At 33.8% G+C, this 27,320-nt stretch overlaps 1 protein-coding gene across 8 annotated transcripts in view; it reads left to right on the top strand.

The window, feature by feature from the left end:
• Nucleotides 1–27,320, top strand: part of AKT3 (AKT serine/threonine kinase 3) — a 306,203-nt gene that overhangs the window by 162,829 nt on the left and 116,054 nt on the right. For all 8 annotated transcript variants that reach the window (XM_038542735.1, XM_038542732.1, XM_038542730.1 and 5 more), the window contains 3 exons: nt 526–637; nt 13,918–14,062; nt 21,959–22,090. In XM_038542735.1, the coding sequence (XP_038398663.1) occupies nt 526–637; nt 13,918–14,062; nt 21,959–22,090 (389 nt within the window). The remainder of the gene's footprint in view (nt 1–525; nt 638–13,917; nt 14,063–21,958; nt 22,091–27,320) is intronic.

Below are 27,320 nucleotides of genomic sequence, written 5' to 3'. Positions count from 1 at the left end.
TTGAGGTAAGGGATAAGAATACCTTTGTAAATGATACCTAATAATACAAAATAGCATAAAATGAGGGATACAATAATAAGTAATGAGAATATGGAGAGGGGGATGTTTGATTTAGGACCAGATTGATAGGTAAAGCTTCATGGAAAGGTAGGATTGGTTCTAGGCCTTAATGGATAGGTATTCTTTAGACTGTAGGTGATTACATATGGGTAGGGGTGAAATCAGTGGACACTGTTCTAGGTAGTCAGAGCAGCTGGAGCAAGAGTGTAGATTCAGGATGGGGCAAGATGTATTTGGGGAAACTTAGATGGTCCAGTTTGGTTGGTTAACCGAGCATGTGGCCAGAATGGGTGTTGGATTGGAAATGAATACTGAGGTCAGGTTGTGAAGAACCTGAGTATAGGTCCATGGAAAGCTGTGAGATTGCAGTGCTTTTTGCCTGGGACTGAACTCTATGGTTCTCAACTATTTACTTCTTGGTTTAAATGTAAGTGTATTCAAAGAGACATTTTATGTTATTTCTAGAATGCCAGTTAATGAAAACAGAACGACCAAAGCCAAACACATTTATTATCAGATGTCTCCAGTGGACCACTGTTATAGAGAGAACATTTCATGTAGATACTCCAGAGGAAAGGTAAGAATTTTTTTTTTTCCTATCTTGAGAAAAAGCCACAATCGGTACAAAGATATATGTGTATCTGACTTCACCATTTGTAAATATATATGAACATATTTGTAAAATCCTATAGTCCATTAATAATTCTGTTTCTGGTCTACTAGATGAATAATCAAGGCTTGCAGCATATTAAAACTTCTAGAACTGCTGTAAGATACTTAAGAAAAAAACAGGACATTTAAAAATTAAAATACAAATTGGGACATTTTTATAACTAAGCTACCTTTAAAAAATGATTGAATTGATTGTGTTCATATTTGCAATCTTGAGGCTAGTGATAGCAAAATGTTTCAAGTAGTATACCATCATGCAGGTGGCTGCCCCGGAGTATTACATTGAAAAGGATTCTGATATTGGGACCAAGCTCCGTGAGAAAAACAGTACCAGGATTGATAGGCATCTACTTGTCCTCATTGCCAAAGAGGGGAGTGGCATCTTCTTCAAGGCCATATTGTCATCCTCCTGATCTATGCATTCCTGCAACCCTGCCTCAACCCCCAGTTCTGTGTTAATACCCTCTTATCTGCTGCTGAGTTAGGTCCAACAACCACAACCACAAAACCATTTTCCTGCACGGATGTTGTCATGTTTGATCCAAATCAGCAACTTTGTGAAGTTAAATGTTCTTAGCCTTATTTTCCAAGAGAATATAGTAGGTCTTAGGAGACTTGTCGCAGATTTAAAACCAAAAAACAAAAATAACCTCCCATAAAACCTAGTAAATAAATATTCTTTTAATAATGCTTTTTTGATCAGTAAGCAAAAAGGTAATGTGTGATTACTTTAGAAAGAAAAATAGAAGAGAACTAGAAATAAAATTATGAGTACTTTGAAATATATATGAAATACTCATAATTTTATAGTCAGAGTTAAGGACAGATAATATTTTCTTTTATACACTTCCAGTCTTATTCTGTGCAGATGTATTTAGGTCTTGAATATACATACAATTTGATAGGTCTTCCCTGTCTACCCCTGTCTTCCTTGGGCATTTCTTTTTTCTTTTTTTTTTTTTTTTTTTTTTTTTTTTAATTTTTTTTTTCCTTGGGCATTTCTATATGCTAAGTCCTCAGTTTGCTTATACTTCTACCCATAATTGTGACTGGGCTAATTCCTGTTTTTCAGATCTGAGCTTAAAAATACCACATTTTGTACAAAACCTTCTCTCACCCTTGTAGACCAGGTATCTTTGTTTACCTTTCTCACTAGACTATGAGATTCTTGACTAGCAAGGAAGATACGGTTCTTGCTCAATATTCTATCTGTACAGGATAGTCCAGGACCCAGCATAGTATTCGTTTACTGGCTGAATGAATGGAATTGTTCCCGTCGTATATTCTTTGAAAATATTATTCTTAGTAGATTTACAGTACCCCTTCAAAGCATGATTAATTTTGCCATTTTATGTTTGCAAAGCTGGATTTATGTCATACCTTAAGACTTTAAAATTAGTTCCTGTACTTATATCACTACTTTACTTTTCTGAACAGTTTTTATTTGCATTTATGACTAGAAGAAAGCAGTTTTAGTAAAAATGAAAAAACAGCATCTTTGTATTTACCATTGGAGTCTGTTTTTCTACATTCATCTAGAATCTGGTGTTTAGAGATTTAATATGACTTTAATGGTAATGAAAACTTAGAAAAATGTAGTGAGAACTAGAAAAGCTGTGTATTTTCTGTGTTCTCTCTGCCAGTCTAAAAATCCATTCTTGCTGTATCCCTATCTTTAAAAAAAAAATCTTCTATTTGTTTTATTGCATGATACAAGTTTGGAAACTATTTTTTCCCAAAGGATGAGACCGTTGTATTAGCTCTGTTCTTCATTTCTTTTCATTGAATAATCCATTCTGTCCTCACTGATTACGGATGGCACATACACAAATATTTGTATTTTTAGTTTTTTTTCTTTTTTTCCTTTTGATTTCCTTGTCATTCTAGCACTAAGACCACATCGTTTTAATTAGAGAGTCCTTATAAAGTTTTTAACTTCTGAGGGAAAGAAAGGACCTTAGAAGTAAGAAAATTGAGAAAAGAAAAAATTTCAGGTAATAGCAAACATGTAGTAAAGGAGAACTTCAGTTATTACTGGGTTTTTTTTTCCCCCAAAAACGTTCTTTGCCTTTGCAGGCATAGCATCTGCAGATATTAATAATTTTATCTCTTTCTTTCAGATAGGATGGTTTGTTGTTTTTTGTTTTTAAATAATGCATCATAATTTTCATGATAGCTTATACGTTTATATTTTTCTCTAGTTTTAATGAATGTACTTCAAATTATTCACTGTCAAATATGATTTTTCATGTATAGTTTATTTTGTTATAGTGGAACCACTTTACAGACCCAGATAATTTTCCTTTCTTAGAGCTATCACTTTCATTATCATCACTATGGGCCTGCTGCAATCAAAACCGCATGTTCATGTGCATGAATATATGCCCTCTTATGTTACAACTACAATGTACTACATGTAGTTTCCCGAGTACTAATTCTGTAGTGACTCTCACATCACTTGTGGCTCTTTTTGGCTCTTTTCTCCCTATGCCAGAAATATTTTCCCTTGCTTGCTTCTTCCTATACCACCTCATCTTGTACATCTCATTTACAAATCATTCTTCTCCTTTGGTCCCCACTTCAAGCTTAACATTGTTTTTCCTAGAACACCACTGTTCTCAGTGCAAACTTGTTATTATTTTTACCTATAAAATTTTGTTATATTTGTTTACAATATCAAATTTACCTATATATATACACTATGGCTTATTGAACTTTAGTAGGATACATATGTTAGACATTTTAATTAATGTTTATTTTAAATAAACTATCAGCTTACAAAAATTGTTTCAGTTTCCTATAAGTACTATATATATTTTAAAGTTAAATTTACTTGCTTCATAGGGATCTCCATTCTGTTTTCTGAATTGAATACATTTGCCAACATTAGTTAGGAATGAGAAATTACATGCTTTCATTAGTGAGATATTTGGGCCCAATACTTGTTTGCAGAGCATATATACATATTTTGGTTATGGTGAATGAGGTAATTTATGTCAGTAATCCACCTAAGAACTCTTAGTAAAGGTGGGCAAAACGTTAGGGGAAAAAAAAAAGGCATACATGAGGCAATTTGACTGCAAAGAATTAAAGGACTAAAATTTAATGGAAGGGTGAAACCCAGAGAGATGAGCTCACTCTTTTACCAGGGGTGCCTGCCAATTCTAGATAATAATAGAAGGGGATATGTTGACATTTGGAATAACTATCAAATCTAGGAATCTTATTCTGGAACCCAGGGCCTACCAGAGAGTGGTCATTGTACATCAGTACATTTTAAGTTGGTACCTAAGGATAAACTAGATTTAGACTTACCTTTAAAGGATTAAAGTCTAGCTTTAAATTATTTCAGATCTTAAATTTGGTTAATGTGAACCACTTTTGCTAGTCTCTTTGGAACCTGTTAAAAACAAATATAAGTAATCTCAAACTATTTACATTTTTAATGTACATTATTTGATAAGCATTAAGAAATAAACAAGTACATAAAGATTCAAAGATTCAAAAACCACAGAGACAAAACAACCAAATCAGATTCATAGGCTCTCTAGATAAAAGCAGATAGAAAAAATAAATTGCTTTCAAAGACCACCAATTAGATGAAAAGATGATATCATTAGAAACAGTTAACATGGAATATATGGGATGGAATGATAATTGGGATAATGGAATGATATTCTCAAAGTGCTGAAGGAAAATAAGTGCTAATGAGCAAAAATACTTTTCATGAATGAAAGTAAAATGAAAATATTTCAGTCAAAAATTTCAATAACTTCAGTTAAGAATTGATAGAATTTCTCACCAGCAGACTTGCAGAAGAGGAATACAAACAGTATTCTTCAGACAGAATAAAATAATCCCAGATGGGAGAAGAGATATAGGAAGGAATGAAAAACAAAATGGCAAATAAGTTGGTAAACCAAAAGAATATTGATCTGATGAATAATAATAACATTTTATGGTTTAATTATATGAAGATTATACTATTACTAAAGTAATAATATGTAAACTAAGGTTGAGGGAAAAATGGGAGTTAGTGTTGTATGACATTTCTACATTTTCTTAGAAGGCTTAAAAGTATAGACATATAATATTAGACTTTGCTAAGTTGAGGATGAATGTCATGATTTCAAGGAAAATTGCTAAAAGGAAAGCAAGTACATAATGACTACAATGCTGATATGAGGAGAAATAGAATCATAAAAAATTAATTAACCCAGAGTACATTATGTAAGTTGACTGTATGAAGTTAATGCTATATATAAAAATATGCAGGGGCACTTGAGTGGCTCAGTTGGTTAAGTGTCTTTGGCTCAAGTCATGATTCCAGGGTCCTTGGATCAAATCCTGCATTGGGCTTCTTGCTCAGTGGGGAGTCTGCTTCTCCCTCTTCTTCTACCTCCTGCTCCCCCTGCTCTGTCAAATAAATAAAATCTTTAAAAATAAGTAAATAAATAAAAAATAAAAATATGGAAAAAAAAAAAGACTGAGAAGCCAACAGGAAAATTGAAATGGAATTCTGAAAAACTTTAAAATAATGAAAAAAAAAACAGGCAGGAAGAAAGAAAGAAGTAGAAAAAAATGGTAGACTTATGTACAACCATATAAATAATTGCATTAAATATTAATAGGTTAAAACTGCAGTTAAAGGGCAGAGTTACAGAATTAAAAATACAAGGTCCACTTATGTGCTGTCTATAAGAAATGTACTTTAAGTATAAAAACATACTAAGTTGAAAGTAAATGGATTGGTAAAAATATATCATACAAACAGCCATAAGGAAGATAAATCAGATTTCAAAATAATATTCTAGAGAGTTCCAGGACACTTGATAATGATAGAAGGGGATATGTTGACATGGATGTTATAACAGTCATGAATATGGATGCATGCAATAACAGAATTAAAGAAAAGTAGACAATTCCACACCCATATATGTAGGTTTTTAAATTCTTTCCAGCAAGTGATGGAGCAGCTAGATAAAAAAAATCAACTAAATCATAGAATAACACTATCAATCACCTTGATGTACTTGATATTTACAGAATGCTACACTCAAAAGTGAGAGAATGCATATGGTACATTCACCAGGATAGGTCATATTCTGGATCATAAGCAATTCTTAATATATTTAGCAAGATTGAAGTTTTATAAAATATGCTTTCCAGCTTCAGTAGAATTGCTTAGAAATCAATAAGAATAAGAACCTGAAAAACTCCCAACTATTTGGAAGTTAAACAACATACCTCTTAAAAATCATTGGGTCAAAAACAAAATTCACATGAGCCATTAGAAAATCGTTTTAAAATGAATGATAATGAAAATAAAGCATATAAAAATTTGTGAGTGCTGAGAGGGAAATTTATAACAGTAATGCCTGTACTTGAAGAAGGTTAAATCAATAACCTAAGCTTTCTTTTTCAGAAACTAGAAAAGTAAATGCAAAGCAAACATCAAGAGGAAACAGTAGAGCTCAGAAATCAATGAAATAGGAAACAAAAATAATAATAAACCTGAGCTAATTCTTTGAAATAAAAAAAAAAAGAATAGAAAACATCATGGAAGATTGTTAAAATGATAAGACATGAATTACCAATATCAACCCAAGAAAACATTAGAAAATTTGAACAGCCAGTGTCAATGAGCAGAATTGAGTTAATAATTTAACTATTTTTCCTCAATAAAAACTCCCAAGTCCACATGTCCTCACTGATGAGTTCTGTCAAAGAAATATTACCAGTCCTATACAATCTATTTGAGAGAATAATGGGGGAAGAGAACACTTTCCAACTTAAAAGGGCACTCTTGTTTCAAAAACCAGGCAAAGCTATCATAAGAAGATGGAACTATAGTCCAATATACTTGTGAATGTCAGTGCAAAAAAATTTTTTTAAAAAAGATTTTATTTATTTACTCATGGCAGACACAGAGAGAGAGGCAGAGACACAGGCAGAGGGAGAAGCAGGCTCCATGAAGGGAGCCCGACGTGGGACTCGATCCCAGGTCTCCAGGATCATACCCCGGGGCTGAAGGCCGCGCTAAACCACTGGGCCACCAGGGCTGCCCTGTCAGTGCAAAATTTAACAAAGTTTTGACAAATTAAAAAAAAAAAATGGAAAAAGAATAATACATCATGACCAAATAGAGTATATCTAAGAGTTCAGTTGCATTATCATGTGAAATCATTAAACTAAATTCACTATATTCAGAGGATAAAGTAGAAAAACTAAATGGTCATCTCAACAAATGCAGAAAAAGCGTTTGCCAAAATTCAGTATCCTTTCATAACTAGAACACTCAGCTGACAAGGAAAAGAAGGGAACTTACTCAACTTCTATCTATAAAAAACCTACAGCTTATATGATAATCAAAAGTAAAAGCCTTAGTGCTTTATTTCTGAGATCTGGAACAGTAAGAATGTCTTCTCTCACCACTTTTATTTAACATTATTCTAATGATCTGATATAGGGCATTATAAGGTAAGAAAAAGAAGTAAAATTGCTCTTATTTGTAGACATGTTTGCATGTGTAGAAAATCCAGAAAAATAAAAGGTATTAGAATTGGTACATCAACCTCTTAGTAAGGCTTCAAGGTCAACATAAATACCAACTTTAAGAACTACTATGAAAAATTAGAAAATTACACATTTTTAAAGGCATATTCCAATAGCATAAAAACTAGTTAGCAATAGGTAACTCAGAAAGGGATCTCTAAGAAAGTGAGGAATGCTGCCAAAGAAAGGAACATCCTAAGAAAACAATGAATTGGGATGCCTGGCTGACTCAGCAGTTGAGCATCTGTCTTCAGCTCAGGGTGTGATCCCAATTTCTGTGATTGAGTTCCTCATCGGGCTCCCTGTGAGGAGCCCGCTTCTCCCTCTGCCTATATCTCTGCCTCTCTCTCTCTCTTTTTCTCTCCCCCTCTCCCTCTCTCTCTCTTCCTCTCTCTCTCTCGCTTTCTGTCTTTCATGAATAAAGAAATAAAATCTAAAAAAAAAAATCAGCTGATTTTGTTCAAGGGAGATGGCAGAGTAGGAAGATCTTGAGACCACCTCCTCTCATGGACACACCATTGCTGCAACTATATATAGTACAACTCACTTTCAGAAAAACCTGAAGACTACTGAACAGCTCTTCCGTGGCTAAAGATATATTTTAACAATCACAGCAAGAAGAGTAGGAGATAAAGAGACAAACTTGGGAACCAAACCCCAGACACATTGATCCATAAGCAGGAAATCTATCACAGGTGCAGAGGTCCTCTGGGAGGAGCTCTTGGGCACCCCCAGCCCTGGGCATTTACACTGGGAATGCAAGCCTCCATAGCCCGTGGCTTTGAAAATCAGTGAGGCTTAACTCAAGAGCTTTGAACATTAGTGGGTCTTAACTCCAGGAGAGGTGGAGAGCTATATATAGCAGACAGTGCTCTTAAAGGTTCTGTGCACAATATCACTCACTCTGAGACCCACTACAGAGGCAGTAGTTTGAAAGCTTCTGGGCTCATATGAAGGAGCTTTATTAACTGATTGTAGGGTTGTGCTGGAAGATCAGGGATCTGTAGGCACTTTGGGAATGGAAGAACTGGCCAGTGCCATCTCTCTTGACTTCCTTCAACATAGTTGGCCTGATGCTGACAGGCACCAGTTCTGACGTACTCCTACCTTGCTAGCACTGCGTACCCCTGCCCTGTGGACCTGTGCTGGCAGGTGCCCCTCCAAAGCCACTCCTACCCCTCCACACCCAGCAGGAATCAATAGGAGGAAATTGACAGCAGACTAAAGGATAAAGATGAACAGATCAACAATCTGAAGACACCAAGTGAACAGCAAAAGTAAGAGGAATCTAAATATATGAAGATGTGTAAAGGACAACATCAGACTTAGTGACATTTGTGTTATAGCATTCTCAAAGAAGAGAGAAAAGGGGGAAGAAAACTTCTTTGAAGAACTACTAGTTGAAAACTTCCCTAACCTGGAGAAGGAAACAGACAGCCAGGTCCAGGAAGTACAGAGTCCTAAAGAAAAAAAATAAACCCAAAGAGATCCACATTTAAGACACATAATAATTAGAATGTCAAAAATTAAAGATAAAAATAATCTTAAAAGTAGCAAGTTATATAAAAGGGAAATGCCATAAAGCTATTGACTGGTTTTTCAGCAGAGACTTTGCAGGCCAGAAGGGAATGGCATGATATAATCTAAGTGATGAAAGGAAGAAACCTACAACCAAGAATAATATATGCAGCAAGGTTGTCATTCACAATGAAGGAAAGAAAAAAGAGTTTCCCAGATAAATAAAAGTAAGGTTTGTTACAACTCAACTAGCCTTATAAGAAATGTTAAAGGGACTTTTTTTAAGAAGAAAAGAAAGGCCATAATGAGAACTAAGAAAATTACTAAAAAATTTCACTAGTAAAAACAAACACACAGTAATGGTAGTAGATCAATCACTTACAAAGCTAGTAGGAAGACAAAGAGATGAAAGTAGTAAAATCAATTATATCTAAAATAATTAGTTAATGGATATACAAAATAAAGATGTAAATTGTGAAGTCAAATACATAAAATGTGGAGAGTGGTAGTAAAAATATGGTGCTTTTGGAATGTGTTAAATTTAATTGAACCTCAACTTTAATAGGCTGATTCATAAGTAGGGTTTTATATATGAACGTCATATGAACCACAAACCGAAACCCTTTAATAGATAAAAAACCTGAAGAGAAAAGAGTCCAAGCCTAGCCCTCAGGAAAATATAAAATCACAAGGGAGAGAACAAGAAGAGAAGAAGAAAGGAACCAGGAAGACTACAAAACAACCAGAAAATGTTACATGCCAGTTGTATATGCCAACAAATGGCAATACATACCTATCAATAATTACTTTTTTACATAAATGGTCTAAAGTTCCAATCAAAAGATTAAGGGTGACCAACCCAATGGGGAAGAAACAAAACAAGACCCAATATGCCATCTCCAAGAGCCTCACTTTAGACCTTAAGATACCTATAGCCTGCAAGGGAAGGGCTGGAAGAGCATATACTATGCAAATAGAAGTGAAAGAAAAACAGCTGGGGTAACAATACTCTTATCAGACAAAATAGACTTTCAAGCAAAGTCTAACAAGAGACCTAGATTGGAGTTACATAATGATGAAGGGATCAGTCCAACAAGAGGATAATAATGGTTGTATATTTCTATGCACACAACATAGGATCACCTAAATATATAAAGCAAATTAACAGACTAAAAGGAGATATTAACATAATAAGAGGGGATTTTGGCACCCCATTTACATCAGTGGATAAATTATCTAGAAAAAAATCAATAAAGAAGGAAACAGTTCTTGAATGACACATTATGCCAGACAGACCTAACAGATATATGCAGAACATTCCATCCAAAAACAGCAGGATACACATTATTTTCAAGTACCCATGGAACATTCTCCAGGACAGATCACATATTATGCCACATAACAAGTCTTTAAAAATTTAAGAAAATTGAAATCCTATCAGCCAGCTTTCCTAACCACAAAAATATGAAGCTAGAAATCAATTATGAGAAAAACACTGGAAAAAACCCAGAAACTTGTGGAGTCTCAACTCAATATGCTACCAGACAACCAATGGGTCAGTGAAGAAAATGCAGAGAAAATAAAAATTGGTTGCAGACGAATGAAAATGAAAACACAGTAGTTCAAAATCTTTGCTACCCATGTCCAGTGATACAGGCCTAGCAACAAACAACAACAAAACAAAAATCTCAATCTAACCTTACTCTTTAGAAACTAGAAAAAGAAGAACAAAGCCCAATGTTAGTAGAGGGAAGGAAATAAGACTCCAGTGGAAATAAATAAAATGGAGACTTTAAAAAACAATAGAAAATATCAGTGAAACTAAGAGCTGGTTTGTTGAAAAGCAAAACAAAATTGGTAAACCTTTAGCCAGACTCTTAAAAAAAAAAAAAAAAAAACAGGACTCAAAATTAGAAATGAAGCAAAAGTTATAGCTGACATCACGAAATACAAAGGGTTAAAAGTGACTAACTATGAAAAATTATATGCCAACAAATTATGCAACTTAAAAGAAATGGATAAATTCCTAGAAACATACAATCTTCAAAGACTGAAAGAAGAAATAGAAAATCTAACCAGACCAATTAGTAGTAATCAAATTGAATCAGTAATCAACTCCCAGTAAGTAAATGGTGCAAGACCACATGACTCCACAGGTAAATTCTACCAAACATTTAAAGAAGAGTTAATAGCTATGCTTATCAAACCATTCTAGAAATTGAAGGATTTCTTCTAAATACATGAGGCCAGCATTACTGTGATTCCAAAACTAGACAAATACACTATAAAAAGAAAATTATAGGCCAATATCTCTGATCAATGTAGATGCAAAATAGTCACCAAATGTTAGCAAACTAGACTCAAAGTACATTGAAAGGATCATTCCCCGCGATCAAATATGATTTATTCCATGCATGCAAGGATGGTTTCATATCCACAAATCAGTCACTAAATGTGATACAGCACATTAACAAGATGCAGGATAAAAATTGTATGATCATCTCCATAGATGTAGATAAAGCATTTGACAAAATGCTATATACATTCACTTGCAACAAAATGGGTAGAGAGGGATTGTACTTCAACATAAGTCAGACTCACAGCTAACATCGTACTTAATGGTGAAAATTTGCTGGCTTTTCTTTTAAGGTCAGGAGAAAGACCAGAAGGTCCATTCTCACCCCTTTTAATCAACAAAATACTGGAAATATTAGCCCCAGCAGTCAGACAAGAAAAAGAAATAAAAGGCATTCAACTAGGCAAGGAAGAAGTAAAACTGTCACTATTTGTATGTAGGTGAATGATACTATATATCAAAAACCCTAAAACTTGACCAAGAAAACTATTGGAATTAGTAAATGAATTCAGTAAGGTTGCAGGATACAAAAGTAACATACAGAAATCTTTTGCATTTCTATACGCTTACAGAACTATCAGAGAAATTAAGAAAACAGTCTCATTTGCAATTGATTCAAAACGAATAAATGTAATCTAGGAAATGAAAACCTGCACTCTGAAAACTATAAGACACTGAGGAAAGAAATTGAAGGTGACACAAATAATTGGAAAGATAAACCACTTTCAAGGATTAAAATAATTAGTATTGTTAAAATGTCCATACCACCTAAAGCAATCTACAGAATCAATGCAAACTCTATCAAAATATCAATATTTTTATAGAACTAAAATTTGTATGGAACCACAAAAGAACCTGAATAGTAAAAGCAACCTTGAGAAAGAAGAACAAAGCTGGCGGTATCGCAATCCCAGATTTTAAGATACAGTACAAATCTATGGTAGTCAAAACAGTATGGTACTGGCACAAAAATAGATACACAGATCAATGGAACACAACAGCCCAGAAATAAACCCACACTTATTTTGTCATTTCATCTGTAACAAAGTATTCTAGAATATACAATAGGGAAAGACAGTTTCTTTAGTAAATTGTGTTAGGAAAACTGAACAGCTAAAGTATAAGAATGAAATTGGATTACTTTTTTCTTTTTTTACATCATATACGAATATTAAACTAACTGGAATGAATACCTATATATTATAAAGCCCCTAAAAGAATACATAAGTGGTAACCTTTTGGACAATGGTTTCAGTAGTATTTTTTGGATCTGTCTTCTAAGGCAAGGGCAACAAAAGCAAAAATAAACAATTGGAACTGCATCAAACTAAAATGCTTTTGCAAAGGAAATAATCAACAAAATGAAAAGGCAGCTTACTGAATGAGAGGACATATTTGTAAATGACATCTGATAAAGGGTTAATATCCAAGATCTACAAAGAACTCATACAAATCAATGCCGAAAAACCCAATAATCTGATTAAAAAATGGGAGAAGGCTTGAATAGACATTTTTCCAAAGAAGACATACAGATAGCCAACAGGCACATGAAATGATGCTCAACATTACTCATCACCAGAGAAATGCAAATGAAAACTACAATGAGATAATCACCTCAAAACCAAAACAAATGAACAAACAAACTGCAAACAGACTCATAAATACAGAGAACAAACTGGTTGCCAGAAGGGAAAGGTATGGGGTGATGGGTGAAATAGATGAAGAGGATTAGGAAATACAAATTTCTGGTTCTAAAATAAATAAGTCACAGGGATGTAATACAATACGGCATAGCAGATATGGTCAATAATATTGTAATAACTTTATATGGTGACAGATGGTAGTTACACTTACGTGATGAGCATTTAATAGTGCATATAATGACTATGTTGTACACCTGAAACTAATATAATACTGTATGTCAACTGTACTTCAATGAAAAAATAAAATATTTCAGAATAAATTCAATTTAAGATATGCAAAACATTTTCACAGAAAGTCATAAAAGATTGCACTGGGAAATTAAATAAATGGAGACAATACTATGTTTATGGAGTGAAAAATTTAATTTTTTAAGATAGCAATTTCCCCCAAATTGATCCGTAGATTTAATACAATTCCACTCAAAATTCTAACAGACTTTAAGAAACAGATGCTGATTTAAGCATTTATATGAAAATGAATAATTCTTGATCTATAACACAAATTTCAACGAGTGCTCCTGAGACTTATTTTACCTACAAACTATGGGAACAGTGCTCCTGAGACTATTTTACCTACAAACTATGGGGACAGTGAAAGGCTTTAGCTTTGAAAACCTTTTCTTGGAACTTCTGTTGGACCACAGTAAAGACCTTGACCATGTCAATGATGAACTTAACAATGACTAGACAAAGAAGGATTTTAAGGGGCAGCCAGCTTTTGGGGGCCAGTTTACTTTATAGGTAAGTTGTATATATGCAATAAAATTTAACTGTACTTTTAAAGGATTTTAACTGAATTTTTGTATAATCCTTTCCTTCTTTTTTTCTTTGACATACATTTAAATAAATGTTCCAACAATCATAAGGTCTGTAATGTTAAATGCTTTGGGGATTAATTTCACTTTTGAGTAAGGGTGGGAGGGTATGTTTACATGTATGTGTGTGTATTATCCTGGAATAGACTTTATTTGTATTGATGTCATATTTTACACAAGGGAAATATTTGAATCATTTACCATTCTTTATTAACGGGAAACTGTACTTGTTTTATAGGGAAGAGTGGACAGAAGCTATTCAGGCGGTAGCAGACAGACTTCAGAGACAAGAAGAGGAGAGAATGAATTGTAGTCCAACTTCACAAATTGATAATATAGGGGAGGAAGAGATGGATGCTTCCACAACCCATCATAAAAGAAAGGTAGAGAATAGTAATTTATTCCCTACTTAGTATAGCGCTTATTATGTGTATGGAAGAAATATGCACAGTGTTACATGAAGTATTGGCCAATGATCTTACGTTATGCAAATATAGAGATGTGGGTGTTATTTATCCTGGTAAATCTGAAATACCTGTCATTGTTTAAAACCAAATAATATAAAAGTCACCTCGCTTTCACTGCTTAGCGCTTACCACTGCTGGTAGGACTTCTGAGGTACTTGTTGACTAAAGTGCCTTCGTGCTGATTTATAATTTGCATTTTTCTCTTATTGTTTTTAATATCATTTTAGAACTTGGAAATAATGTTTTCCCTAATGATTTGACCCTTTTCCATTTGGTGTTTTGTTTGCTCTGAAAGCAGAAGTGGTACTCATGTGCTTCCCACCTGGCACCCCAGCTTCACTGATATCAGCAGAAAAGTGAATAGTCTTGGAAATAATAGCTTTTTATTTTAATGTCTGCTTCTGAGCTAGTGAGAGAAAAGACTTTCCTTCCCCAAGTGCTCCAGATTAGTAAATGTCAAGTTATATATTGATAGAATTATAAATTATGGTTTTTATTGATATAGAAAATTAAAAAGCTGGGTGCCTGGGTGGCTCAGTCACTTAAGCATCTGACTCTTGATTTTGGCTCAGGTCATGATCTCAAGGTCCTGGAATTGAGCCCCACACTGGGCTCTGCACTCAGTGGGGAGTCTGCTTTAGGTTCTCTCTCCTTCTCCCACTCCCACTGTACGCATGCACATGTGCTCTCTCTCTCTCTCTCTCAATTAAATAAATAAGTCGTTAAAAAAAATTAAAAACCTACTTCCTTGTATGAAAATGGTATTTTAAGATTAAAGATCTAAGTGTTCAAAGTAAATGAACGTGCCATTTATCATGTTAGAATATATTTGTTATAATGAATTGTAAATTTAATCTCCATGTAGGAAAACACTAATTTTTAATGTAATTGCCCATGTAATTTGATATTAGCATAATGATTAAGAACTCTTTGGAGTTAGACTGCTTGTTCAAATCCTCCTTTTTCCAAGTGCTAAACATGAACTTGATGAAGTTGTACTGTCACAACCTAGAGCTTATTAATTACTTTCTCCTTATCTAAAATTTCTATTCTAATTATAATAATATTTTGTGAGTGATTTTGATCCAGTGTCTGAGAACTCTTTGTGTCTTCATTAAAGACTTACCCTTTATTTGTTAGTTGAAATGAATCCCTCTTTTAAGTCAGTGTAACACCAGCTTGCTCTGTAGTCATTGCAAAAAACAAAGAAACAATCTAGCTTTACTCACCTACTCAGAGATAAGGAAGCTTCTTTTGGATATATATGTGCACATGTACACAATAAATATAAAATTTGATTATGCTCATAAATTTAAAATCAGGTCCCAATTAATCTTGCCTTTGAATTCTATGCTACCACATTCATAAACAAGCTATAGTAGCTAACCACTAAGTCTGTGGACCTCCTAAAACTCTGCTTACTAACTGACAGTAATAAGCTGCTATTGAGGTGGTTGTAAGTTAAAAGTGGGGAGTTTAAAGTGCCCTAACTAGAAGTACTCTTACTATGAATGAGAGAATTTGGAAATGAATATAGAAATTATTTACCAGAAAAACTTTGAATGAAGAAAGACAAACATTTTCAAAGATGTAAAAATGCAAAAATATGGAGGATTTTATTATTTTTCTGGTAAGACTGGTTATAAATCATAAAAGCACAATGTGATTTCCTTTTTCACAGTTACCAATGTGGATTATCTTAGAAATCATCACCTTCACTAACTATCACTTGTAAACATTTATTTTGTGCTCTGCTCTCAGGAGTACTTTTATATCTATTATCTCATTTAATCCTCACAAAAATCATATGAGGTTAGGTATCATTATTATCTCACTTTGCAGGTGATTCATCTGACATTCAGAGATTAAATAATCTTGTTCAAACTTGTAAGGACTTATAATTATATACTGGATACCTTCAGTGTGCAACTTATTTCTTATAATTGATATATCATAAGCCTTTATAATCACTATAATTATTATACTCATTATATGACCAAGTTGTATTAGAGAACAGAATTATACAGATACCCTCACTTGTGATTGTACTTGGTTTCTCAAATATTTATGTCAAGCTATTGTACTTAGTGTTTTTGTTAATTTCATTTTTTATTGGTGTACTGTTGGGAAAATCAGTAAAATTTGAATATCACAGAATAGTGATAGGAAGTGAGGTTTTTAAAGTAGATTCTCTAAGAAATCTTTCACTGAAACTGGATCTCAAAAGCCAAAAATTGAGGGATTCATTGTTTTATTTGATCTATATCTGATTTCTATTGTCCTTTTTTATTTCGGTCCATTTCAAAAAAATTTTTTTTTAAGATTTAATTAATTTAGAGAGAGTATGTAGACAGAGGAAGGGACAGAGGGAGAGGGAGAATCTCAAGCAGACAACAGTGCTGAGCATAGAGCCGTGTGGGACTCGATCTCATAATCTTGAGATGAGATCATGACATGAGCCAAAATCCAGAATCAGACACTCAACCAACCAAGCCACCCTGGGCGCCTGTTATTTCATTTCATTTTAAGTGAGATGGTATAAAACTGTTTTAAATGACAAGGAGTGTAAAAAGAACCTCTGTAGCACTCTTTCGTGTGGCCCTAACAACTTGGTTAAAAAGGGTAAGATAGTCATATCACTTTCCTGGGTCTCTAGTACTATATCCTTTGTGTATATCAGGTATCCTAAAAAGAATTGCAGAAGTTTTTATTATTTTTAATATCAGACTGCATACCCTGAAATAAGAATGCCTTTCTTATAATTTACAGCGCACATTTTCTTCTTTGTTCACTTTTTTGAAAAATGAGCAATAGGATGAAATAATAGCTCCTAATTGTGTTAGCTTTGCTAAGAATTGTCTTAGCTGTTTTCTCTTGCCTCAAGCAGATAAATGGTTACTTCTCTTAGTGGTAGAGTATTACCCAGTATCTGATGCGCAGGGTGAAAAATCTTTTAGGGAAAGATACTGGGTGGTGGAAAAGAGGCAGAGGCCTCCTAACCAGATTTATGTGCTGTTCTGTGTTTTAACTAAAAGATGATCTTTCAAAGGAATTTGATTAGAGGACTCGGAAGTGCCTACTCTTGGTCTGCCAAGCAACCATTCTCTATACTGTCAGGTCTGTGAAGGAGCACAGCATAGAAGGATCAACAGCCAATAGGAGTCAAAGTTCTGCCTAATTTTAAAGTGACCAGTGTAGACCTCTCTGAGAGTAGTAGCTGCTTATCATCTCCTGACTTGGTGTAAAGTGTAAGCTGTATGTACTACTTTCCCATTATGTCTGGCTCCAGTTCTTGGAGTGTTGTTATTTAATGCCTGGCTACACTAACTCAAAGCAATGGCTGGCATGTGGAGAAAGAGTGAAGAAGTTTCCATGGAATCTGCAGAAATCATGTGCTCTCTCACTGCCTGTCCAAAGAAGGAGCAGCTGCCTAATCAGTGGTGGAGAGGTTGGCTGGACAAAGGTGAATTTCTTGAAAGCCCCGTTTTTACTTAGTACCACATGGGGCTTTGTTTGGTTTAGTTCTTAACCTTGACCAAAGGTGCTAAAACCCTCCCTGTATTCTTTTCCGAGAGGTTTCTCATATTCGTCTTCAGTTATATGTTCATATTCTTAACCTAAATTTTGTACCACATAATTAGTCTTTTTCTTATATTCTAGTGTGTATTTGAATTGAGTACATTTATTAAGTATTTGTTATATATGCCCATGCATCTCTTAACCTAAAACAGCTACATTGATGTGCTGGAGATTATGCGAAGGAAAATGTAAAATATTTACTTAATAAATTTTGGGAGTTGGGTTTTAGAAGATTAATTTTTCTGCAGGGGATCCATGCTCTCATCTTTTATTAAATTCTTACTGTATTTTTTCCTTTAACATCATCTAAAAGAGGGAAACATTTTGTAATAGGTTGCATTTCATTTGTAAAGACTAGATAATTATTGTGTATATCATGCTAATGTGAGCATTTGGTATCAAAAATACTTTTAAAATTTTCTGAAGTTTTGTCAAAATAAATACAAAATCTGTTTCTGATTTTTTTCACATACGATGTTTTTACTAATATTAATTTCCATGCAAATTCTCTTTTTTTAAAGTTTGACAGTCAAACTGATAAAGCTGTGAAATATAAAGATAAGGCTATTATATTTTTTAAAACCTCCTTTTCTCTCAGAAGTGCAATCCTTAAGCAGTATAATAATATTTTATTACATATTGCTTTTCATCTGAAAATGTCATAAGACAATTTATAAATTCCTTTTTGATTTTTATCACTAAGAATTCAGTTTCCGTTTCTATGATATTTAATAATGGGACATAGCAAAGATCATTTTTCAGTGTTAAATAAACATTGAAGAGAGTACGGCTCAAATGAAGCTTTGAGCAAAAAATATCATGGCCTAGTTAGGAGAATGATGTCTCTCAGTTTGTTATTGACATAGAATAAACTACCCAAGTTCAATGTCTTAAAACAGTAACACTGTATTTCTTCTCAGATTTTGTGGTTTGTGTGAGTACTTCTACTGGTCTCATGTGGATCTCTCAAGCATTTGCATTCAGTTAGCACACAGGCTGGTCTGGAAGATCCCAGAAAGCCTTTCTCACGTTTCTGGATTCTTGGTTTCTCCTCCATGTGATCTCTTGGTATGTGGTATCTCATCATCTAGGCCCTTTCTACATAGTATCTTTCTTTACGGCATGAAAGCCTGCTTTGAATTATGACTTTTCCAAAAGGGTGAAAGCATAAGCCGCCAGATTTAAAGGCTTCTTCTGGAACTGGCATACTATCACTTTGATCCTATTCTGTGTTTAAAGCAGGACACAAGGCTAGCTCAGGGAGAGAGAAAGTTGAGTCTGCCTCTTCAAGGGAAGGATGGCATGTGCATCCAGGAAGTCAGGGCACTAGTGGCAACCAGTGTTGGAGACTACCTAGCACAGATAGCTTTGTAGTTATATGGTTTTCCTTGAGTTTTAAACATCTATTAATAGAAACAAAATTTCTTAGCACTATGTACTATTCAAATGACACTAACCTTGTTGAGTATATTCTGTATATTTAGTGCCACATGTTTGATTTTTAGTTGAATTAATAAATGTATTTTCCTTTCTTCCCTGATACATTTTGCTGCTTCTTTTGTGAACTGGAGATATTATTGACTGGTTAAGACATTACAACTTGACATTTGGAAAAATTTTCAAATTTACAGGGCAGCAGATAATGTTGAAAGTGAATGTAAGCATTTGTTTCTAAAATTTTTAGAATTTTTACAAATAATGAGCATGAGGAATATTTAGTCTGTAGTTTTCTTGAAATGTTTTTGTCTGGTTTTGATAATCAGGGTAATAATAATGGCCTCATAGAATGAATAGGGAAGTATTCTCTTTTTTTCATCTTTCTGTAGGAGTTTATATAGAATTGGTATCATTTCTATATAAGATTCTATAAGAATTCAGCAGTGAAACCATTTGGCTCTCAGGTTTCCTTTTTGAGAAGTTTTTGGCTGCAAATTCAATTTTCTTAGTAGACATAGGGCTATTTAAGTTATTTGTTTCTGTTTGAGTGAGCTCTGATAGTGTGAGGCTTTCAGGGAATTTGTTCATTTCATGTATATTGTTGTATATTGTTGATTTCATGGGCATAAAGCTGTTTGTAATACTCCCATAGGATCCTTTTAGTGTCTATAGAGTCTGGAGTAATGTCAGCTCTTTTATTCCTGATGTTGGTCATTTATGTCTTCTGCCTTTATTTTCCTGAGCAATCTGGTTAGAGGTTTATCAATTTCATTGATCTTCTCAAAGAACCAGCTTTTGGTTTCATTGATATTCTCTACTTTTAAAAAAATTTTAATTGATTTCTGCTTTTATCTTTATTATTTTCTTTATTCGCTTTCTCTTGAGTCAAATTTGCTCTTGTTCAGCTTCTTAATGTGGAAGCTGAGATCACTGACTTGAGACATTCTTGATATTTACTTCAGATGAATGGTAGAAAGGAAAAAAATACAGTTATAAAATGGCAGAAAAGTCTTCAATAACTTCTCATTATCTATAGGATAAAACCCAGATTCTTAACTTGTTATTCATAGAGGCCTGAACTGAATTTAAATTTACGATGATAGGGCAGCCCTGGTGGCGCAGCAGTTTAGCGCTGCCTGCAGCCAGGATGTGATCCTGGAGACCTGGGATCGAGTCCCACATCGGGCTTTCTGCATGGAGCCTGCTTCTCCCTCTGCCTGTGTCTCTGCCTCTCTCTCGCTCTCTCTGAATGAATAAATAAATAAATCTTTAAAAAAAATAAAAATAAATAAATTTAGGAAGATAAACTGAGCATACCCGGTTGTCTCTCCTTCTATTTAAAAGCCCATTAAAATGATAGTAAAGGCATTAAAAAAGACACGCAAATGAAAAGCTGGGTAGAGGAAAGGCATTAGTGGACAACCATATCAAAATTATGGAAATTTGTGGAAGAACACTAATAGAGCAAGAAAAGCATGCATAAAGGGGGCTGTAGAGAGCAAATAGCAGATCTGCTTGGCAAAATCCTGGGAATCAGCTAACTTAGGAGTGAGAAATGAACCTGAAAACAGATTAATTAAAGGCATTCTTAGACGTCCCTAACTTTTCTATTCTGAATTGCACCAATTGCTTTCTCAGATATAGTACTGCTGCTTTTGAGATTTCTTCTTACTGAGCTCCAGGGTTATTTTCAACATTTCTTACACACCTATCTTTCACTTCTGAGGATTTCATCCTAATTTTGCTAGAGTACATTCTCAAATAGCTTCCCTGAAAGGTACTGCTCCCTTAGATGTATTTGGAAAAGTTTGTGGGGGCATTTTTGATGACCATGTTGTTTGGGGATGTTGCACTACTAAACCCCAAAAAACCTGAGTCCTTGGAAGACAGTATCTAAGTTCCTCAAAAAATTAAAAGTAGAATTACCATATGATCCAATAATTCCACTATTGGATACTTACCTAAAGTAAGTAAAAACACTGATTTGAAATATACATGCACACCCCTATGTTTATTGCAGCATTATTTGCAATAGCCAAGAGGTGGAAACAACCCAAGTGTTCACTGATAGATGAATGGGTAAAGAAGACATGGTATGTATACACAATGGAATATTACTCAGCCATAAAAGAGAATGAACCCTGCCATTTGCAACAACATGGATGGAGCTAGAGAGTATAACGCTAAACAAAATATCAGTCAGAGAAAGGCAAATACCATATGATTCCACTCATATGTGGAATTTAAGAAACAAAACAAATGAACAAAGAAAAAGAGACCAAAGAAACCAGACTCTTAAATATAAGAGAACACATTGGTGGTTGCCAGAGAGAAGGCAGGTGGGAGGGATGGGTGAAATAAAGGGGATTAAGAATACAGTTAACTTGATGAACACTGAGAAATGTGTAGGACTGGTGAATCATTATATTGTACACCTGAAACTAGTATAACACTATATGTTAATTATACTTCAATCAATCCAAAAAAGGCTTGAGTCCTCGAAAGTAAATGAAAATGATTCTATTTTCCATTTGCCCCTGCACTTGACTGATAGCTTGAGTGGCTGAGGGATTTGAGGTTCAAAATTATTGTCTCCAGTATCTGAGAATTGCTTAAATTATTTCTAGTATCCATGCTTGCTGGTGAGGCAGCCATTGCCGATCTGATTCTTACTCATTTAAGTGTGTTTAGAAATTGGTTAAATTTGCTTTTGAGATGTTGCAAACATATACCTATATATTTATAAATAAATTGCATCAAATATTTCATACTATATTTTTAATTTGTATTTTTCAGACAATGAATGATTTTGACTATTTGAAACTACTAGGTAAAGGCACTTTTGGGAAAGTTATTTTGGTTCGAGAGAAGGCAAGTGGGAAATACTATGCTATGAAGATTCTGAAGAAAGAAGTGATTATTGCAAAGGTAATTGATTACTAGAGTTAATTACTAAATTTTGCTTTATGGTATGCACTCATGGCATACACATGACTGAGGCGTAGAAATTCCATTAAAAAACCAAAATGTTGATTGTAGGCTGTTGTTGCAGTAGTATCTGTATATCAGGATTTATTTATAACATTATATATTTCAAAAATTTATAATATTATCTGAACATTGTATACTGAAGCTATTTTATTCTCTTGAGGAGATAAAAATATTTATTCTATGTTTTTGTGTTTGGGGGAATGTTTTGACTGTTTTGACCTATATCACTAATCCACTAGTGTTGCTTTTTGATATTTTTCCTCAATATTCTGAATTTTTTATTATTAAATTAAAAAAGTAATTCAAATAGCATAAGTGATTTGCACCCATAAGTTTACACAGCTCATATTGCATCCATAAGTTACACAGCTCATATAAGAATGAATGGGAAAGCATCCTTAATAGATTTGAAAATATGAGAATCCTAAAATTAAAAGAAATAATAGTCTCTGAATTTTTTTCAGGAACCTTTAACTCCCACTTTCATAACTTTATTCAGCTTAGACATACACAAATAACTAACATGTTAATGATGCCAATTCTCACCCAGAGTTCTGAACTGAATCCTAATACCCTCAATAAACAAATTCAATATACTTTACAAATTGGTCCATGCCTTATGTTTTGTTTGATTGAACAAATGATACATAATATTATTGGTGTACTTAATGGACTACTTTAACTTTCAAACCACAGTTGACCCTTGGACAACTTGGGGGCTAAGGGTGACTCCCTGCTCAGTTGAAAGTCCAGTGTCACTTTGGACTCCCCCCAGATTTAACTAATAGTCTACTATTGACGGACAACCTTAGCAATATCATGAACAGTCACGTCTTATATAGTGTATTTGTACAATGAAGTAAGTTAGAGAAAAGAAACTATAATTTAGACAATCATAAGGGACATAAAATATATTTACATGACTGTATTGTATTTAAGTGGACCCCTGCAGTTCAAACACATGTTGTTTGAGGGTCAACTGTATAGTTTCCTCATCTGGAGCATATTGCTCTACACACTATGAAGCTGTGCTCCTCCTGTCTCTAACATTTGTTTTCATTTCAACTCTTACACAAGTCTGTGTCTGGTATTGGAAATAACACTGACCTTGGAGTCTTATAGGCCTGGATTCACACCCTAGCTTTGCATCTTAAGATTTCATAACCTTTAACAACCCATTTTTTGGGGCAGTACGGCTCTCTTAGAGACATTTGCAGTGTTTTGGGGGAGCATATTTGCTTATCACAAGCATATTTGCTTATCACAGTGAATCAGGAAAAAAGAAACTGCTGACCATCATAAGGCTAATAAGGCCGTGCATGCTGAATGTCCTGCAATGTGTTGAGCAGCCCAGCACAGCCTTGCATTTTTTATTTGCAAAATTTCACTTGTTAAAAGAAAAAAAGTCATTTGAAGTAAGGAGCACTAAGTGTTGTATGCAACTGATGAATCACTGAATTCTCCCTTTGAAACTATTAATACAGTGTATGTTAACTAAATCTAAATTGAAGAAATTTTTTAAAAAGGTATTTCTGGACAGGAATATTAAGGATTAGGATAGGCAAAATGTTTGGCATCATACCTGACACTGTTCATTAAACTTATATTTTCTGGGAGCTAGTATAGTGCTACTTACTAAATGAACCCAAACAAATTACTCTTTATGCCTTCATTTCCTCAGTTGTAAGATGAGGATAATATAATGCGTATCTCATAGATTTGTCATCAGGATTAAATGAATGAAGAAGTATAATTGCATTTGCTGAAAATAAAATTGAACTAAGATTAAAATAGTATTAAACGAAAATAAATACATTATCACTCTAAGTATTTGCTATGATTATTATTACTCTTACCACCTACCCTGTGTGAAGCATCAGTAAATCATTTCTATTTTGTTTTTTCTTTTATGCATTAGCCTCACTTGAAGCCTATTTTCCCTATTAATTATACTTTCCTGAATAACTCTATAGAACTGGGTATATTTTACAAGTGATAGCATATCCAGTGTGGTGTACTATCCTTGATATATTTTCACCATAAATCCATTTATCCATTTCTTGAAACAAAATATGTCTGCTTATAGTAAAATGATTAACAGTATAATGTTTCAGAGTCTGTCTGATAAGACCTGGGGTTTGAATCATGATGTGCCCATTGCAGAGCCTCATATCAAGGAATAAATGATGTCCATGGGCCTTATTACTGTTGATGTTAACACTAACCACTTGATTAAAGCATTGTTCCCCAGGTTTCTCTACTGTAGGCATTTTTCCCATTGTAATTATTAACTATCTTAGGAGGGATATCTGACACTATACAGGTATTTTTTTTCTTCTTAAATTTTTGCCCACTCATTTTAACTTCCATCAGTGGATCTTGTCTACAACAGTTATCACTGTGGGTACTAATGGTATTTTCTATTTCCTTCATTCTTTATGCATTTATTCTATTGAGTCTAACTGAATAAAGGTTTGATAATTTTATCTTTTCAAAAAGTGAACTTTTACTTTCATTTATTTTTCTCTATTTTTCTATTCTCTGTTTTATCTCTGCTCTAATCATTATCATTTCCTTCCTTCTGCTAGTTTTAGCTTTAGTTTATTCTTTTCTCACTCCCTGAAGTTGTAAAGTTAGGTTGTGGATTGGAGATCTATCGTCGTCTTCTTCGTTGTCATTGTCATTGTCATCGTCTTTGAGAGAGAGAGTGCATACATATGGAATTTGGGGCTGAGGGGCAGAGGGAGACAGAGAATCTTAAGCAGGCTCCAACTTCAGCAAGAGCCTGACACAGGGCTTGATCCCAGGACCCTGAGATCATGACCTGAGCTGAAATCAGGAGTTAATCACTTAACCAACTGAGCTACCCAGGTACCTCAAGATCTGTTTTCTTTTTAAGCATAAGCGTCTAAGGCTATAATTTTCCACTTAGCATTGCTTTTGATATTTCCCATAAATTTTGGTATGTAGGTTTTTCTTTTCATTCACCTCTCAGTGTTTTCTAATTTCCCTTATGATTTCTCCTTTGATCCATTGATAAAGACTCTTTTAATTTCTACAAACTTATAAATTTTCCAGTTTACTTTCTGTTTCTGATTTCAGACTTTATCTTATTGCTGTTAGAGAAGGTACTTGGTATGATATCTGTCTTTTTAAATCTGTTGAGACTTAATTTGTGGTCTAACATATGGTGTATGCTGGAGAATTTTCCACCTGCACTTGAAAAGAATGTGTAATCTGTTGTTGGGTGAAACATTCTCTGTGTGTCTGTTAGATCTAGTTGGTTTATAGTGTTAAGTTTTCCATTTTCTTACTTCTCTCTAGTTGTTCTGTCTCATTATTGCAAGTAAGATACTGAAGTCTCCAACTATTATTGTAAAACTATTTCTCATTTTAATTGTCTTATTTTTGCTTCATGCATCTTGATGGTTTGCTATTAGGTACAAAAATGTTTATAACTATTATTTGTTGCTGGATTTGAGCTTTTGGTAAATATATAATGTCAATTCTTGTCTTTTGTAACTTAAAAAAAATTTTTTTTTTTGGTCTGATAATGAAATAGCCACCCCTGCTCTCTTTTGGTTACCTTTGTATGTAATATTTCATCCTTTCAGTTTCAGCATATATGTGTCTTTGCCTCTAAAATAAGTCTTTTGTAGACAGTGCATATTTTGATCATCTCTTATCTTCTGATTGGAGGGTTTAATCCATTCACATTAAAATAAATACTTATAAGGAGGGAGTTCTGTCACTTTGCTATTTTTTTTCAATATGCTTTATACTTTCTTTGTCCTCATTGTCTGCAACTGTCTTATGTTTAGTTGATCTTTTTATAGTGAAACATTTTAATTCCCTTCTCATTTCCTTCTCTATGTATTCTGTAGCTATTTTCTGTATGGTTACCATGGGGATTACATTTAACAACCTAAAATTATAACATTCTAATTTGAATTTATACCACCTTAACTTCAGTAACATACAAAAACTGCTTCTCTGCTGCTATGCTACTCTACTCAACCCTTTTAAGTTATTTATGTTAAAAATGACATCTTTATTCTTTTTGGTGCAATTATAAATGGGATTGTTTACTTAATTTCTTTTTCTACTACTTTGTTATTACTGTTTAGAAATCCAAGAGATTTCTGTATATTAATTTAGTATCCTGCAACTTCACTGAATTCATTTATTAGTTCTGGTGGTTTTTTGGTGTTTCTGGGTTTTCTATATATAGTACCATGTCACTGCAAATAGTGACAGTTTTAATTCTTTCTTACCAATTTAGATACCTTTTATTTCTTTTTCTTGTTTTATTACTGTGGCCCAGACTTCCAGTACTCAGCTGATTAAAAGTGGTGAGGGTAAGACATCCTTGTCTTGTTCTTGATCTTAGAAGAAAGGCTGTCAGTTTTTACCATTATGATGTTAGCTATGGGTTTTTCATATATGGCCTTTATTATGTTGAGGTATGTTTCCTCTAGCCCTACTTTGTTGAGAATCCTACAGTGAATGAATGTTGTAGTTTGTCAAATGCTTTTTCTGAATCTATTGATATGATCATATGGTTTCTATCCTCTTACTAGTGTGATATATTACATTGACTGATTTGTGAATATTGAACCACCTTTACCTCTCTGGACTAAATCTTACTTGACTGTGGTGAATGATTTTTTAAAAATGTATTGTTGAATTTGGTTTGCTGATACTTTGTTGAGGATTTTTGTATCCATGTTCATCAAAGATATTGGTCTGTAATTTTTATTTATTTACTTTTTGTAGTATCTTTATCTGGTCTTAGTGTCAGGGTAGTGCTAGCCTTATAGAATGAATTGGGAAGTTTTCCTTCTTCTTCTGTATTTTGGAGTAGTTGAGAGTAATAGGTATTGATTATTTAAGTGTTTGCCAGAAGTCATCTGTGAAGCCGTCTGGTCCTGGACTTTTGTTTGTTAAGTGTCTTGGTTACTGACTCAGTTTCATTTCTAGTAGTTCATCAGTTCAGATTCTCTATTTTTTCCTGATTCAGTTGGAAGATTATGTTTCTAGGAATTTATCCATTTCTTCTTGGTTGTCCAGTTTGTTGGCATATAATTTTTAATAAAATTCTTTTATAATCCTTTGTATTTCTATGGTGTTGGTTGTTATTTCTCCTTCATTTCTGATTTTATTTATT

This window comes from Canis lupus, chromosome 7 (genome assembly GCF_011100685.1).
Source record: "Canis lupus familiaris isolate Mischka breed German Shepherd chromosome 7, alternate assembly UU_Cfam_GSD_1.0, whole genome shotgun sequence".
Classification (NCBI taxonomy): domain Eukaryota; kingdom Metazoa; phylum Chordata; class Mammalia; order Carnivora; family Canidae; genus Canis; species Canis lupus.
The sequence above is the reverse complement of the archived record's forward strand: the minus strand, read 5'-3'. Positions and strand labels throughout refer to the sequence as shown.